The sequence below is a fragment of the Trichosurus vulpecula genome, chromosome 5, assembly GCF_011100635.1.
Source record: "Trichosurus vulpecula isolate mTriVul1 chromosome 5, mTriVul1.pri, whole genome shotgun sequence".
NCBI lineage: Eukaryota > Metazoa > Chordata > Mammalia > Diprotodontia > Phalangeridae > Trichosurus > Trichosurus vulpecula.
This window is the reverse complement of record NC_050577.1, coordinates 275,972,075-275,990,110: the sequence shown is the minus strand read 5'-3', so window position 1 is coordinate 275,990,110 and position 18,036 is coordinate 275,972,075. Positions and strand designations below refer to the sequence as shown.

At 43.9% G+C, this 18,036-nt stretch overlaps 1 protein-coding gene across 3 annotated transcripts in view; it reads right to left on the bottom strand.

Annotated features, from left to right (window-relative positions):
• Positions 1-17,099: 17,099 nt before the first annotated feature.
• Positions 17,100-18,036, bottom strand: part of NCKAP5L (NCK associated protein 5 like) — a 55,560-nt gene continuing 54,623 nt past the window's right edge. For all 3 annotated transcript variants that reach the window (XM_036761650.1, XM_036761652.1, XM_036761651.1), the window contains one exon: positions 17,100-17,945. In XM_036761650.1, coding sequence (XP_036617545.1) covers positions 17,733-17,945 — 213 coding nt within the window. In that variant the 3' untranslated portion in view covers positions 17,100-17,732. The remainder of the gene's footprint in view (positions 17,946-18,036) is intronic.

Below are 18,036 nucleotides of genomic sequence, written 5' to 3'. Positions count from 1 at the left end.
CAGCTTTCATGGACAGGTTTCTCATTCTCTCTTTTTTTTTTGAGGGGGGAAGGCAGGGCAATTGGGGTTAAGTGACTTGCCCAAGGTCACACAGCTAGTAATGTCAAGTGTCGGAGGTCAAATTTGAACTCAGGTCCTCCTGACTCCAGGGCTGGTGCTCTACTCACTGTGCCACCTAGCCGCCCCTCTCATTCTCTCTTGATGGATTTCAGATGAATTCTTCATTGTTATTAACTGACATTTTAATTTTTGTACTAGAACTCTAATAAGTCATTGGTGTAGGAAACTGCCACTGCATAATGCATCTGCTCTGCAACTTGGAGAGCCATAGCTGAGGCACTGAGGACTAGCCCAGGGTTACACAACTGGTATGTGTCCAGTGATTCCTAGCATGCATATTAACTTCATTTGAGCCTTACAACAGTCCTATGAGGTATGTGCTTAAGGAGCCACCACCCAAGAATAAAAAGGGTGCAACTGTGTGAGCTTTCCCTGTTTTTTCCTCCATCCCTGCTTTCCTACATTTTCCTTTTCTCTCACTGTAGCCTATCACACAGCTAGTTCCAGAAGGTGTCTCCCATGGATGTTAACATCACACAAGACCGCTTGATTAATGCAACTAGAGAGAACTGGTTAAAATGTCTCTCCAATAAAGTCAAGCAGGCAAAAAACCAAGGAGATGGATTTTTGCTGCCCTCCAGCTGCTCTGTTGTGAATGACATTTGCTGATCTCATCAAGCCTTAGAATATCGCAAAGCCTTTTTTACAAGATTCAGAATTACTCAAGAGTTTGGCTTGACCACATAAGAAAACTAAATATATTAAAAAAATGCTTTTCTTTAGCATGCAACCATATATTCCATGTATACTACTATACTGATAATTATGTACATTATAAGACATAACAAAAATAGAAATTTAAGAAAGATAAGATAAAGATGAAATCATTACATTTTAGTGTTGAAAGGGAGCCACTGAATTTTGAGAAGGGGAGTGATTGAATGTCCTACACTTTAGGAAAATAATTTTGAGTCTTTGTGGTGAATGCACAGGAGAGAGGGTAGGGAAAGGTAGGGTAGGGGTGGAGGTAGACATGGCAACGTGGTAACTGATTGGATATGTGGGATTAGGTAAAGTAGTTGAAGACACTCAAGTTATAAGCTTCGGTGACTGGAGTTAGGAATTTGAGAGTTGAAAGAGATCACAGACATCTTTGTCTATTGAGTGCATGTCCAATCCATGCACAAGAGGAATTCCCATTATAACATTACTGACAAGTGGTCTGGTCGCAGCCTGAAGGCCTCCGAGGGGGAAAAACCCATAGTGTCTCAGGGTATCCCATTTCACTTTTGGACAGCTCTAATTGTTAGGAAGTTTTTCCTGACATTGAGCCTAAGTGTGCCCATGCAGCCTCTACCCATGGTTTCAATAGGACACCTAAGAGACCAAGCTCCAGTGTAGTGAGGAATAAGAGCCCCACACCCATCCTCTCCTCTTTGCGTAGGACAGAATGAGTCTGGCAGCAGGCATGAACACGTGTTGTCATTAGCGTTACAGAACTCATTACACCTTTCATCCCCAAACCACCTCTTCGAAACTCCTTTTTCTATTAAAAAACACCACCATCCTTCCAGTCACTCCGTGGCCATCTTCCACTACTTACTTCCCTTTACCTCACATACCCAATCATTTGCCAGATCCTGTTCCTATTTCCAAAATGTGTTTTGTCTTCTCTCCATTCACATTTTCACTAGCCTAATTCAAGTTCCTGTCATTTCTCCTGGGTTATTGCAGTAACCTCCAAACTAGTCTCCCTGCCAAAGTGCTTTCCCTAAAGTGGAGCTCCTAGCACTGCTCTTTTCCTACTCAGTAAAATCTAGTGGCTTCCTCTTGACTACAGGATCAAGTATTCATCCTCTCATCCATTCAAAATGTCTACTTTTGTCTCTTATAATGTACGTAATTATTAGCACAGTAGTATATAATTTATAAATAAGCTAATATTGGGGGTATATGCTCAAAAATGTTTTAGTGATCTGATTGTGTAATCAAAAGGTTGGAGACCATTGGTCTATACTTATGCAGTTGGCTTATAGAACTGCTTTGTCAGTACATGGACACTGAACTAGTGCCAGAAACGAATACGAGGAAAAGAAGAGGCTAGATTATATTTCAGAAATCATTTAGCATTTTGCTACCTCAGGCTTCTCCCTGAAACTAAATACCTCTTCTGGGCCCAGCGGCCTGTTATTCACCAGGAGGACTGGAGATGGCTCGGTGCATTGGGAGACCCTGGCCTTTTTAGGCTAAAGTCTTTTCAGGTTCTCACTTTGAGTGAGGTAACACCCATTCAGCGAATAGGCCTCTTAAAGAAGTTGATCCAGGGATAGTCCCTTTAATCAAAACAAAAAAACAAAAACTGGAAGGGGAGGACCCTCAGGGTTCCTGGCCACCACAGAAAGAGTTACTATTTAGTATTTACACTAGACCTGGTGACCTTGCACAGCCCTCCCTCACTCAGATCAAAGTCATGTCATTTCCCTGATGTCATGGTCCTCTTCAAGAACAGGACAAACACAACCTGTGAGTAGCCTTTCCTCTCCCCTCCCCTGTCTTACTCTGCACAAAGGAAGGTACATTCTCGATGGCAGAAAGCTGCCTCTTTAACTTTGGGTTTACTGGCTAGATTTCTTTCTCAAAAACCAAGCCTTAAACCCAGCTCACTCTGGAGCTCATAGATTGGACAGTAGGTCCCTGCCCGCCTAGCACAGAGTGAATGTAAATACCAAACAGTAACTGTCTCTTTTGGGCTGGAACCCTGAGGTTCTTCCCCTCCCAGTTTTTTTTTTTTGAGTTTTGATTAAAGGGGTCATCTCTTGATTAACTTCTTCAAGAGGCCTATTACCTGAATGAGCTTACCTCATTCAACAACACCACATATGTTTCCTAACATTAGCTATGTGACCATAGGCAAGCTACTTCATCACTTAAAGCTGGACTGCTACTTGTACCCCAAGGGTCTCATAGTGTGTGTACATAAGGTGACACACAGCCAGTAGGTGTCAAATTGTAATTACATTTTAGTATTTCTCCATCTCCAGGAAAGAGTACTTAAAAGTATCTGAAGAAATAGGGGCTTTATCTTTAATTTTCTCATGCCCTGTTGTGGTTTTTCAGTCATGTCCAAACCTTTGTGACACCATTTGGGGTTTTCTTGGCAAAGATACTGGAATAGTCTGCTATTTCCTTCTTCAGCTCATTTTACAGATGAGGAAAAGGAGGCAAACAGAGTTAAGTGACTTGCCCAGGGTCACACAGCTAGTTCGTCTGAGGCACCATTTGAACTCATGAATATGAGTCTTCCTGACTAGGCTGGTGCTCTGTCTAGGTGGCACTGCGCCACCTAGCTGCCCTTCTCATCCCCTATAAAATGATAAACTTCTTTAGAGCAAAGATTTTTTTATCTTTAGGTTCCCATCCCTTAAATATAAAAGATACAGCATTAATATACTTTAATTTGAATTTAATTCGAATAAGGCTTCCTCACCCCTGTTTTTGTGCCTTGGGTAGTTGCCCCACTAACCTCTTAGATTAAACAAGAAAGAGTTCTGTGTTACTGTATAACTGATGAAGTATCTGTCTCTATGCCTGCTCCCTCTAACATCAGAGCTAGATAATGTGGGAACACCCTTGGAGGACAGCTTGGACACAGGTTAGAGGATCTTTCCATCCAGGAGTGAGGGAATGTGCTTCCTTTCCTCAAATCCCGGAGGAATTGAGTGACTTAGTTGGGTGGAGGAATGATACATAAACAGAGATCTGCAGCCATCTCTAATGTTTGCATAATCTCCACAAGTTGGGAATGCTCACTGAGTCTTTATAATGGGAAAGACTTGCCACTGTGCCAGGCTTAGGGTTTAGGGATGGGAGGAAGCCGTCAGACTCAGGGCAGAAGGAAACAAGATTTCATCAGACTACAACCTTTCCGTAGCCTTTTGACCTCTGAATGCCCTATCCTTTGACTCAATTACCCAGATTTTCCAGGAGTGTACATATTTTTAAAGAAAAACTATACCTACCTATAGCACCCTGCTTAGGAGATCTTGAGTGTTCCCCTAAAGGACAGCTCAGTGACACTGTATACTGTAAAGGAAAATTGAAGCCTGATTGAGAGATTTCTGACAGTGATAATACTGACTAGAGGAAAGAAGAGAAGATATGGATTTTGAATGACAATTAGAAGGAGTTGGAGCTCCTTCACTCCTTTCTAATCTCTGTTCTGGTTTCTCCAGACTTTCTTTCTCCAGCCTTCTTGGCAGCCTTCTTACCCTGAAAGGTCCCTCCTCCCCCGAAGCCTTCTCACCCTGGAAGACCCCTCTGCCCCTGAAGCCCCTTCATCTGAACCCTTTTCATTCTTGTGGATTGTATTGCCTAAACTAATGTGTATGGCTTCCCAATTTCTGTTTTACCGCTTGCTCTGATAGATATGTTTGTTCTCTGTGATTATTGTTTATGTAATAACTATCTGGTGACAGAGGGGCTCAAGTGGCAGACATTGAAGAAATTGTTACCCTCCTGGTGTGGGGAAAAACTGCTTCTTTCCTACCTGGAATGACCAGAGAGAGTGACTTTTATCCTGAATCCCCAAAGTACATAATACTTCCAGAATGGAAATATCTGATATATAATAGATTTAATTCTAGCCCAACACCCCTCTTAAAGATAATGGAACAGAGTAATCCAAACTCCTGCCAGTCAGTCAGTATTTATTAAGTACCTACTATGTGCTAGGTACTGTGCTTAGCTCTCAGGATTCAAAGAAAGGCAAAAGACAATCCTCGCTCTCAAGGATTCCTGGAGAAGGTGGGGATTTAAGCTTAGACTTCAGGGAAGCCAGGAGACAGATGAAGAGGGAGAGAATTTCAGGCATGGGGGTCCAGCCAGTGAAAATGCCTGGAGTGGATGGAGTATGGTGTTTGAAGAATAGAAAGAAAATCAGGGTCACTGGATTGCAGAATAGGGGAGCTGTAGGGTGTAAAAAGCGGGGGAGGGAAGGCAGGTTATGGAAGACTGAAGACCAAACAATTTTATATTTGATCTTGGAGATGATAGAGAACCACTGGAGTTTGAGTGTGTGTGTGTGTGTGTGTGTGTGTGTGTGTGGAGAGAGAGAGAGAGATGGTTCAGACCTATGCTTTAGGAGAATCACTTCGACAGCTGAGGAGAGAACAGACTGGGGTGGGGAGAAGTTTGGGCAAGAACAACCAGCAGGCTATTACAGGGGTCCAGGTATGAGATGATGAAGGCTTCTGCACTGGGGTGGTGGTAGTGTCAGAGGAGAAAGGAACACAAAAAAGAGATGTTGTGAAGGTAAAATCGACAGACCTTGGCAACAGATTGGATCGGGAGATGATGAGTCAAGGATGCCACTGAGGGCGCAAGCCTGGGCTACTGAAAGGATGGTGGTGCCCCTGACAGTAACAGGAATGTTAGGAAGAGGGGAGAGGTCGGTGGGAAAGATGAGTTCAGTGTTGGATATGTTTACAGTAACAGAAATGTTAGGAAGAGGGGAGAGGTTGGTGGGAAAGCCGAGTTCATTGTTGGATATGTTTAGTTTAAGATGTCTACCAGGTATCCAGTTTGAGAAGTACAATAGAAAATTAGAGATGCAAACCTGGAAGTCAGTAGAGAGGTCAGGGCAGGATAGGTAGATAGGATAAGAGGGTAAGCAGTAATGTGAAAGGCTGCAGTGAGGTCAAGGAGAATGAAGATTGAGAAAGGGGCATCAGTTTGACAATTCAGAGATCATAAATATATTTGGAGAGGGCTCTCCGCTCTCCACAAAGGTGGTGATCACATTTTCAGTGGAGATTTAGGGTGAGGCCTTCCGTATCTATTAATGCATATACACTGGGTCTCTTTCATCCTGGTTCAATCTGCTAAAAACCTTTAATTAGACTTTTTTTCAAATGGATATCCTTTGTCATACCATGTATACTGATTTATGTGCTTGATTAACTGTTTACTGAATGGGTGTTACCTCACTCTGAGTGAGAATCTGAAAAGACCTTAGCCTGAAAGAGCCCGGATCTCCTTATGCATCCTGGGCCATCTCCAGTCCTCCTGGTGAACAGCAGGCCGTTGGACCCAGATGGCCCTGGAGGGGAAAGTGAGGTTGGTGACCTTGCACGGCCTTCCCTCACTCAATCAAAGTCAACTGCAAGTCATGTCTTCATTTCCCTGATGTCATGGTCCTCTTGGAGAATGAAGGACAAACACAACAATGTATACTGACTTATGATTAGAAATTTATTGGTGAAGGAGGCTTTGCCCCAGAGGGAAGATATAGTAGGAACTACAGAGCTTCATCCTTTTGGCCACTTCATACATCATGGCCTTCCACCAACCCCTCAATGTATCGTAATCCCCAAGGTCCTGATTCAGTATCATTTCCTATCCCAGGATGGGCTGTAAGGGTTGAACTTTGGTGGATAGGCCGAGTTCTTTCCAAAGATGACTTTTCCTTGGGTTGGACTATCTTCTTTCAACTGCATTTGGCAGTTCTGGCTCTGTGTTTGTCCACTCTTCCTTTTTGATGTGGCAAAGCTAACACCACTAAGGGGCAGTGCTAGACTAAAGCCTTCTGCACATAGTTTGTTCTTCAGTTATATGTGGGCTTCCCTGTCCACTTCAGTCCTTGGGGAATGCCAGCTTTTCAAGATTAAGCAGAACACCTCAGAAATAAATACTAAATGAGATGGGCAAAAAAAAAAATTCATAACAAAAGCACCGATACAGCTAAGTCTTTAAAATCAGGCAATACAAGCACCAAAACATTTATTTCTCCCTGAGTGACACTCAAATCTACATTTCCAGCTGTAACCTATGCCTCTCACCCGAGCTCAGACTAGAGTTATACAAGCTCTATAAGACAACTCTACTTGCATATTCCCTTTATCGTTGCTGTAAAATGGAATAATTGTTCAGATGTAGAAGTTTTACCCATTATCCCTCAAAGTGGATATGAGTAGTTGCTACGGTATCTCTGAACCAGTTTTAGTTTTGGCTTCATTTGGTTTCTTTAAACCAATATAAATGCAATTTAATTAACATTGTTAAGATACTGTGTTTCCATGACAGATAAGTCATCAAATGATGCGAAGTTTTTAAAAAGGATTGCAAATTGTTAATAAATGTATGATAGAGTGTCCCAGATCACTAATAATGAGAAAGGCAAACCAAAACAACCCTGAGCTTTCATTTCACAACCAGCAAATAGAGATTTTGAAAAAGATGAAAACAGACCATGTCTGAGGGGTTGTGGAAAGGCAGGCATGCTAATGCATTGTTGGTAGAGTTGTGAATTGGTACAACCATTATGTAAAGCAGTTTGGTATTATGCAAATAAATGGCCATACCCTTTGACCCAGAGATTCCACTGCTATACATGTACCAAAAGAAGGTCAATAGCAAAAACAAACATTCCACATATACCAGAATATTTGTAGCAGGGGGAAATATAGGCAATGAAAAAACGAAAGGAAGCATTAAAATCCATTTGAAATACATATGCTGTGTGCAAGAAAATAAGCTAGGTACTAAGAATTTGATGATGAAAGAACAACATAGTCCTTCTTTGCAAGGTATGGAGGGAAGGGCAGATGTGGCATGAATTCAAGGGTAATACAGATAAAATGTGATAAGAATAAAGGAGAGATCCAGACAAGTTTCTAGGAAAAGATAAGGAGGAAGAGCACACTTTCAGTTGAGGAAAGATCTGAGAAAGCTTCATGGAAGAGGTAGAACTGAACTAAAAATTGAAAACGCATGAAAACAAAAAAAAAGTAAGTACTGGGTGAAACCAGGGAGGTTGGCAGCTAAGCTTCTGGTCAATCAAACTTATTGAGAAGACTGGTACAACTCTCTCCCTCTCCCTTTCTATTTCCCTGTCAATTTACTGTGCCTCCCTTTATAGAGATTGTCCCATCCCTGGCTCCAAACTGTGCCTCCCATTTGTGATGGCCTCTACACTTTCTGGCTTCCACACCTTCTTTCTGTATACTGACCTCTCTCTCAATTCATCTTTCTCCATCTTCTACCCATAAACCCTTCTTTCCAAAGATGAGGGAGGTCCAACTTGAGAGTCAAGGTCAACCTACCATATCAGCATCAGTAAGTACCTCCTCCCAAGTACCTTGTATCACCGTCCCCTCTGCATGTGGCCAAAAATCCTGCTATCTTTCTCCCTAGAGCCAGCAAGAACATATTTTTTGGTGACCAAGAAAATTTTGCAGTCTCTTGAAAAATTACCTCTAATATACTTGTCATTTGCAAATATATAGAATAAGGAGCAAAGCATTAATGCTTAAAATAACAACTACAATTATTCCAGAATCCCAGGTAATTATCTCAGGGTGCCCTCTGCAGAAAATATGCCTCAATAGTATATGTGATAGATATAGCACAGCGCAAAGGATCACTTGCCCGGGGTGCTTCAGTGACTACATGTCTAAACTACATGCAAGACATGTTACATGCATATATCACAGCAGTACATTCAAAACTATAGAACGCAAGCAAACACAACAAAACCACATTCTAGCAATATATCAATAGCCTATAAAATAACAACATGCTTCAATATTAAGATATGCGGAAGTAAGGAATAGCAAAACAATTTACAACTAACAAACAAATGCAGCTTTGGTATGCGCCTAACGCAGTACATAATCTAATAAATGTAACTGCTTCCAACTAAGCCTGGAGTCTTTTGCATGCTGCTTTATACGCACAAGGCGATGTGACTCTGGATTGGTGGAGAGAATGCTGAGACATCACTGCATACCTGTGTGAGGGATAGAGTCGGTGTCGCTATTTCTTGTGTGGTTTCAGAGACCTTTTGGCAGAGACACAAGTGGAGAGAGAAGCTGCAGACTGGTAGGGGAGATCAGATCTTCTCTATAGTCCTCATTTCCGGCTTGGCTCCCTGGAGACTGGAGAGTTTCCCCTTAGATGAGATCAAGGCTTCTCTCTTGGTTTGAGCTGAGAGCTTATCTTGCTCCCAGCAGACGAGCTCAGTCACTCTTACGTATTTTCTTTCATGTGCCAATCTGGAGAACTTCAATATTTGTTTGCTATGTTCCTTGGATATCCAACTCTTTACTATTTCTGATGATAACTTGTGTAATCAACATTTGGAAGAAACGAATAACGTAGTTGGTGAATGTAAGTTAAGAGTTTTCTTTGCCCTTAAGAGTGATAAGGGAGACAAATTTCTGAGCCCCTAAACTCTGTACCTCTAGGCCAGACATGTTTGAGGGGGGTAGATAAATACATTCTATCAAGATGCCACTCTTGGAGAAAGGTGGGGGAGAGATCAAGTGCCCAGCCACAGTTTTTTCCTGTTCCCCTCAACTCAGAAATCACAATCTTCCTTGGAGAGGGGTGGACCAGATTCCGGAGATAAATTTACAGACTAAATTCACACTTGTATTGGGGTTTGGTAGGCCAGTTCCCTGGTAGTTTATGTTTGATATTGGAATTAAAATCAGACACTTGTAGGTCTTTCAATAGTTAGCAAAAGGAGGTTCACTTAGCCATAACAAGAGAAAGATTTTAAAGTAGGGTATTCATTGAGGATATCCTGAGTTCATTTATCTGAGTTAGCCCTTTCTTGAGCTGTCCATTATGGTCCACCAGCCAGGTACCAGAGAATTGCTGGATCTCTTTTTAATTGCTTTATGCCCAGGAAACCAGGAAGTGATGTCAATAGTTTGAATCTTTAGTCCCGAGCCAATCAAATCTTGAGAATGATTTCAATACATTTCAGGGAAAAACTAGCCTTACTTGCATGGGGACAGAGGTTATTGCTCCCACCGCATTTCACCCCTTGGTGGTAAGGTAAGGTCTTTAAGGTCTTGTAGAGGATCTTCCACCACTTTAGTCAACAAGTATTTAATAAACACTTACTATGTGCCCCACTTAAATTATTTTAGGATAGTTACAGGTCAACCCTGACCTCTGAGATTCAATAAACTCGATAATTGGTAACCCCAAAGTAAGAAAGTAAAAATGATAATAGGAACATAGCAACAATCTCCCTGCCCCCCATCAAACCCCAACCAAATAAAACCAAAAATTTAACAGCTTAGAAATAACATACTGGCCTTGCTTTGTATCTTTCTCTGAGCACCGTTAAGTAACTGTCCTGAGCTAGATATCCCTAGTCTTGCTAGCAGTGTTGTGAGTTTGAGATATCAGGTGTTTCTGGGTCCCTCAGTGGGGGAATTTCCTGAATTAGAGAGAAATACTAGTGACTAGCAGGGGGACACAAGTGCTGGCATGATTGGCCAGAATTCTTGGGGTTATTCAAGCCATCTCATGTGACAGTTCTTGATTATCTATTAACTATGGTGGACCTGGCAGGCAGTGACTTCTGGCCTGAAGCACCCAGCCTCAGCAGAGTCAAGCCCATAAGCAGTATCCTCAGTGCTCCTGTTGCCTAGTCATCATCTCATCTCTTCTCCCAAGTTAATCATTCTGATATTTTGCATGGAGGGTGAGGGTGGTAGAGTCAGGCCTAGGTGTAAGGGAGCAATTCTCTGCCTAACACTAAAGGACATAATCAGACCTGGCCTGGTGGGGGTGGAATCAAACCCCAGCAGCACTGGTATAAAAGTGTTCAGGTATACGGCAATATGCCGTCCCAGTGTAGGTGGACAATACTCTACCCAACTGTAATGTCAAGCAAAGTGGGAGTTTTTGCTGTTTTTTCCTTTGGAGTGTTTCTTAGCACTGAAGCAATCAAGTGCCTTTGATTGAGCCTTGCCTTTGTTTGAATCAGGCGGCTTTGATGACCTGCTTGAGTCACAGGAAAACCTAGGTCACATGAATTTGAGTCACATGGTTGTGATGCCCTCTGTGGACTGACCTTGAAGAAGTGTATATATACTCTAAGGTTAGCATTTTGCTTTGGAGGCTCACTCATTGGAAGAGTGTGTGTGGAGACTGTGGGTGGTTAAGGAGCTCCCCTGGCTTTGAAAACCAAGATGTTGGTGTTTCCCTCTCTGGTAACTATGTATGTATTGCTATGGACGGACAGAAGCCCTGTCTGCTGATTTGTGTTATTTGCTCTGTTTATATAATTTCTGCTTGTAATTTCTGTTGGTGTTTTCTCTGAAGTTCAGGGTGCTGACTTTTCCCCCTGAACTTAGTAAATGATATATGTGTGTTTAATTAAAGTGAGATTGTAAACTCCTTAAAGTTGCTTTTCTTAGAAAAGCAGATCAAAGAACCCATGCTAGCAGTCCTCCTGCATGCTCTTGTGATTGGCCATATACCTCAACAGCAGCTGCAAGCAGCATTGTTGTTACACCAACATGGGGCAACAAGAGCTCCGGCCGCAGTAGTGGCAGCTGTCCTTCCCTAGCGGGACAGTGGCAATAGCATTGGGTATTTGACAACGGCAGCGCTCTGGATGGTGCTCAGGTACTGGCACGTGGGGTTAGCAGTGAGCAGAGATGCGAGCCTCAGCAGGAGTGGTCAGTGGGAAGCAGATGAGACACAGGCCCCAATGGTAGCACCCTGCAGACAGAGTTATGAGTCCTTCTTTTTGAGAAGCGTTTTTTACATAGGTGCCTCTACTTCCTTTCCTCTTACTCTCTTCTTAATTCTCTACAGTTGACTTCTGACTTCAGCATTCTCCTGAAACTGCTCCCTTGAGACTTACTGGTGATCTTTTAATTGACAAATTAAACAGCCTTTTCTTAATCTTCATACTTCTTGACCTCTCTGTTGGTCACTCCCTTCTCAATACTGTCTTCTCTCTAGGTTTTTGTGATCCTGTTGGTTTGTCTTTTATCCATCTGATCACTTCTCAGTTCCTTTTTCTCCATCTTCATACAGATCATGCCCATAAACCATGAGTGTCCCTTAAGGCTCTGTCCTGGGCCCTCTTCCCTTTGCCTTCTATCCTATTTTGCTTAGTGATCTCATTGATTCTCATGGATTCAATTATCGTTGCATTTTCATTGACTATCCCTCATGTCTGGAATTCTCTCCCTCATCATCTTCATGTCCTGGATTTCTTCAACTCAGTTAAAATCTTACCTTCTACAGGGAGTTTTTCCTGACCCCCTTTAATGCTAATCTTCTCCCTGTTGATTATCTTCAATTCATCCTGTATTGTATATATGTTGTTTGTACGATTGTCTACATGTTGTCTCTCCCATTAAAATTCAGACTCTTTGAGAGCAGGGGGGCTGTCTTTCACTTTTTTATCTCCAGAACTTAGCATAGTGCTTGGCACATAGTAGGTGTTTAATAAATGCTCGTTGAGGAGCATCTAATGAGGGGAAGATAATTCTCAATCCCCCAAAATTCAGTGGGAGAGTCAGTATCTACTTTAAAGGTAAATTGAGTTCTGAGGAAATTGTCTAGTAAAACTTGGAGGAGGTTTAAGTTACTCAACTATTTTAATCTGTAAAACTTCTCCAATTTATGTCTGCTGTTTTGCTCAGAAAAATGGGTTTACTTGCTATTGATATCCTGGATGGTCTTTTGTGTCACTAACTCAAGTACTTCATGCTGGACTGGGCTCTTGGGTCAACAGGACACACAAGGGGCGAGCAAAGTAATGTCGGGTGGGCATTGCTGACTTGAAGATACAAGCACAGAGAACAGAGTTGAGATGACGACTAGACAAGAGTGAGGTGAACTAGACATGGGAGCCAGGTACAGAGAGCTGAGAACAGGTGTGTGGTTGTTAAGACCAGTAGTATCCTGTCCGTAGCCTCTTTCTTCGCTGGAGTGACGCCCAAGGAAACTCCAATTTTCTTTATCTATCTGATGACTTCCCATCCTTTTACTGTCTGGTGGAGAGGAGGATTGTAAAGGAGGTAGGGGATTGTAAGAGGAGGTAGGAAATAAAGAAGGCTAAACCTTGGTTGCAGCCACTGTAGCCTCTGAATGAAAGCATAATGCTTCTCTCTGTTTTCTATGCTACTTACATTGCTAATAAATTATATAGCTATTAATTAGTGATTTTTGTCTAAGCCTATATGTTAATGGCTCAAGATTGAGAGAAGGGAGTTTTCTCCAGTTTTATCTGGGACTGGAAATGAGCTGATTAGGGTGATTTGGGTAACTTCTAGAGCATATCCATGCTGCCTTTTGAACCCAGACAGTTATGAAGGAGGTCTATGAGCAGAGAGGGGTGGGGGCTACTATGACTGTGCCCAATACCCCAAGCCTTGTCTGGCATTAGGTGATTACCTATGCTCAGATGGTCCAATTATGGCACTGAGTGAGGTTTTTAAAAACACAGACTGGCCTGCCTAGAAGCACCACACAAGAAAGATTGAAATACCAATGGACAAGGGTATCCTGACAGGTAGGTAAAGATCTTCCTTGCTTTGAGACATTGGTGGGGTTGGAGGACACAGCTACCAGCATACTTGAACAACCAGAGAGATTTTCTGAAACCCAGCCATAAGAGAAGATGGAGACTGTAGCCCGTTGCTAAGTGGAGATTCTGAGGGCAGAGTAGGATGGTTTGTAGATCAAGATGACTTTTGACCCTGATTCTTCTGATAGATGACTTAACAAGCTACTGAGGGTGAGATAAGGCAGTTGTAGAAGCATGTGTCACTGAGGTCTCAGCTGTGTCATAAAATATTAAGAAATACTGTTATGATAGTAAACATTTGTCAAGTGCTTACTGTGTGCTGGGCACTGGGGATACAAAGACAGGCAAAAGACAGTCCCTTGAGGAACTCAAAATCTAAGAGGGGAGATACTGTGCAAACAATGAATTAACAACAAAATCTGGAAAACGAAGGACAGACAACAGCAATGGGGTAAATTGGAGGGAAATCTATTGAAAGCCTCACAAGAATGGCAAAGGGATGTTGACAATAGCAACCCCAATTCTCCATCTCTTCTGGGAGGAACTGATGAGCTGAATGCTTCCTGTAACTGCTTGTGGGCTCCCTGAGTCTTTTTTTGGGGTGTGTGTGTGTGAAATAAAAGCTGTCCCATACCAGGTAACCCATACCTCGGTATGTCTATAGGGGAGCTGAGGACCCTGTACATAACCTCTGGGCAACCTGGATATGAGTTGTCTCTACCAGATTTTTTCTGAAGTCCAGGTGGGGGTAATGAGCCCAAGAGAATGCCTCCTATAGGAGTCAGCCCTTTAAGTCCAGTTTGCAACTCTGTGGCTTGGTGGATAGAGCACTGGGCCTGGAGTTGAGAAGACCTGAGGGCCAGGATAGTGTTTATTCTCTTTCTCTGCAACTTCCCATTGCTTCTCATACTCTCCAAGCTCCACAGCAGTACCAGTTAGTTTACCCATTTCTCAGACAAGGTGAGGACAAGGCTTATCTTTCTGTGCCTTCAAATTTTGCTGAATTCTCTCCTTCCCAGCGGCCGCCCCTCTTTGCTTGTAGGTCCTTCTTTCCTTCCTACACCCCACCCCCAGTTGCAGAGGAACGGACATCATTTATTTTGCCCAGTTATTCAAACAGATGACATTCCAACCTTCATTTCACTAATAATTTGAGCTGCTCTAATAGAATAGGCTGCCTGGTGAAGCAGTGAGCTCCGTCACTGTACATATTCAAGGAGAAACTAGACAGCCACTCATCAGGAATGCTACAAAAAGGATTCATGTTTTTAGGCAGGTTTTGGGCTAGGTGATGACTGGGGTTAAAGAGATTTGTAAGAAAACGGGTGAAAATGTCTGTTGCCCAGATTTCAACATGGATCTAAATAGATACCTTATAGAGCTTATCCAACAGGAGGCCTTCTGGCACTTTGAGTGGACCCTCTGAGATGAATTCTTGGGAGGGACCTGGGTGAGAACTGCACACAATGAACAGGTATGGATGGGCTGCAATCTGCATCACTGGATGGAAGCCCTGAATTGATGAGACCACAGATCCAGCTCTTGGTTTTTGATGATTGTATCTCCCCATTCTGAGGCATTATGAATCTATTATAGAAGAAACTAGGAAATAATTAACAGGATGTAGGTAGGAGGGAACATAGATTTACCAGGCTAGCAGGGAATGTGAGAAATAGTCTTACCCCTCACTCCCTTTATTTTTAGAGGCGGCCCAGGAAGATGAGGTGAGCTTGCCCAGAAAGGGGCAGAGCTGGGATTAGAGTTCAGGCCTCCATCTTTTCAACCTCACTCTACTCCCATCACGTGTCCCCCGCCACCCCCCACCTGCACCCCCTCCCAGGTCCAATCCCTTCAATTACATAGGCCAGGGGTGGAGAAGAGACGATAGTTCAGATTGAATGTTACCAAATATGAAAAGGAAGGCATTGGCACATCGGCTTCTGCATCCGGCTCAGCAGCAGGTCTCGTGGTTTGTTCAGTATTCAGGGGTGTTGGTGCACAGGCTGCCTATGTTATTAGTGCTGTTCAAACCCTGCTGAATAGGCATAGAGCCTCCATGAGATATCACCAGTATATGGAGGGGATCCCCAAAAGTGTAAATGACAGGTGGTGTAGAAGGGAAAAAGAGTAAATAATCTATTTCACTGAGTTACATGTAGGGCCTCTGGTATCTTCGTAACTTGAGTAAGACAAAGATGTTTTATGCCAAAATGGACCCATCTTATTGGAAAGTAGCCCAGCTGGCAGCATACCCCAACCTCTAGCCCAGGAGATCTTAAGTTTTTGTGTTCTGGACCCCACTGGCAGTCTGGTGAAGCCCAAGGACCCATTTTCAGGATTATTTTAAAATTTAAATTAACAAAGGAAAGGTTGAATTTCAATTAGAGGTTAGTGAAAATAAAGATTTTTTTTTTTGCATTCAAGTTCACAGGCCCCTTGAAATCTATCCATGCACCTCACGTAGAGAACTGTTTTGGTTATTACCTCCTTCCCCTAGGTTAGCTCCCTATAGAAAGATCCTCTAGGGTTGGTGCCCTACAAGCATCTTTCCCCATCAGTCATCATTGAAGACTGGTACAGAAACAACCAGCTACCTTCTCAGCCATGGTCAGACCCCTAGTTTACTGTTCTGGGAGCCCAGCAACCCTCCCCTTCCGGGTCCTAGAAGAAAACCTTTGTTGGGAATACTTTACAGAAAGATTTTCCAGCTTATGGCAAATAGTGAAAAGTGATATGCTAGGTTGGGGATGGCTCCAAACCCACACCCACCCTGCACAACAGAGGAAAGTGGTTGAAGGGAGGAGGGCTTTATGTCTTAAGTATTTCCTTCATAACAACTGCTAATGGCTTATTTCTCTCAAGCTCCAGGAGGGATCTGGAGAAAGCACCAGCCCTAAGGCTTCCTTTCCTCTCTGCCAACCTGATGTCTAAACCATGGGGCAGGGAGCGGGGGAGGGCAGTGAGAGTGCGGAGAGCAAGCATCCTTTGTCAGGACTGGGAGTCTTGCCCTGATCCGGCCTGGGGAAGGTTTCCTGTCATCGGCAAGGTTGGTGCATTGTGAGAGCAGAGGCTGGTTTTGCCTTTCTTTGTATCCCAAGGTCTTAGCACAGTCTGACATAGGGGAACTTAACCAAGGCTAGTTAACTGATTTTGGGACAAAGGGCCTTAGGAATAGGTGATGGTGGCAGTCAATTCCTCCCAGAAAAGCTTCCTCAGGGTAGAAGAGCCAGGGGATGCACTGCCCACCCTTGTGCCTGCTCAGGTTAGGGTGTAGATGGGAACCAGCTTCCCTTTCCTATCACTTCTAGCTCATTCCTAGTCAACCTCTAGGACGAGGCCAGCTTTGCTCTGGGAGATGTTCCCACCATGTTGTCTCCCTAGTGGGCAGAGAGTCCTAGAAGGTCGAGCTCAGAAGTGGGGTGCCTAAGGGTCCCCCAGGACATATTACTCCCTGCTCCTTTACCTCTCGTCCTTAGCTCCCATTCCTTCTACTTACCTTGGTCTATAAGCCCCTTCCTCTCCCCTCCCAACTAGCCCTCACTGAGCTCCCTGACCCCAGGCTGGGTCATGGGGGTGGGCGGTGGCAGCTAGGGAAGACTACTTCATGTTTTATTAGGGATCTGACAGCAGTGGAGATCAGAAGTGCAGCCACACTCACAAAGACAGATAAATTAACCCAAGCCAAGGGGCAAAACAGGAGGGGAAATGGTTTTAATATAAACAAAACAAAACAGAACAACTCTCCTCCCAAACAGAACCCCAGAGACAAGGGGTAGGGGTCAGGACAGCACCATCCAAAGAGCAAGGAGGCCCACAGAGGGGCAGTGGAGATGGGGGAGAGAGGGCAGACTCCGCCACCTCCTCTGGCTTCCTTCCAACTCCACAAGAGTTTTCTGGCCCCAACCAGGGTGGGTGTTAGGAGACAGCGAGTAGCCAGATCAGACTGGAGGCCTAGTAGCAAGAGATAGTACAGCCAGTGGGAGAGTGGGGGGAGGCCCAGCACCACATTATGGCACCCCTGGGTTTCAAGATGGGGCATGAAGTCAGGGTCTTGTTCTGAGCAAGAGAAAGGATAAGGTGGGGTCTCTAAGCTGAGACCAGTTATCTCATCCTTCCAATGGGTGATTAAGGGTAGGAGTGGGGGTGAACTGTAATTTCTTCTTCTCCACTTATTTCTCTCCTGGTGATGTGCTTCAAACTAGGTCCCACGGCAGAGCAAGCCTTTCTCCTGGTCCACAGAAAACAGGGAGGTTGAGTCCAATTTGTTGTCTCCATCTCTGGTTTGGGGTGGTGAGCAAAAAGTACTTCCAGCATTTGGTGCCCCACCTCAGCCTTGGCTCCCACAAGAAGATAAGGAGTCATACAGGGAATCACTGAGGGATTCTGACGTTTCCAGTCCAGGAGGGCCCCCACCAGAGGCACGTCCATCCTCTCCCATGTCTGAAGTGCTGGGTGTACGACTGCCACTAAAAGCTGGGCCGGAGGTCGTTGGAGGTGGGGGTCCTCCCTCTAAACACTGCTTCCTCTCAACTGGGGGGATCTAGTGGATGGAAATCGTAGGTCAAGGTGGGAAGAGGGGGTATTTTTCAATTTCAGGACCCCTACTACTCCACTCCACTCCCTTCCCTACC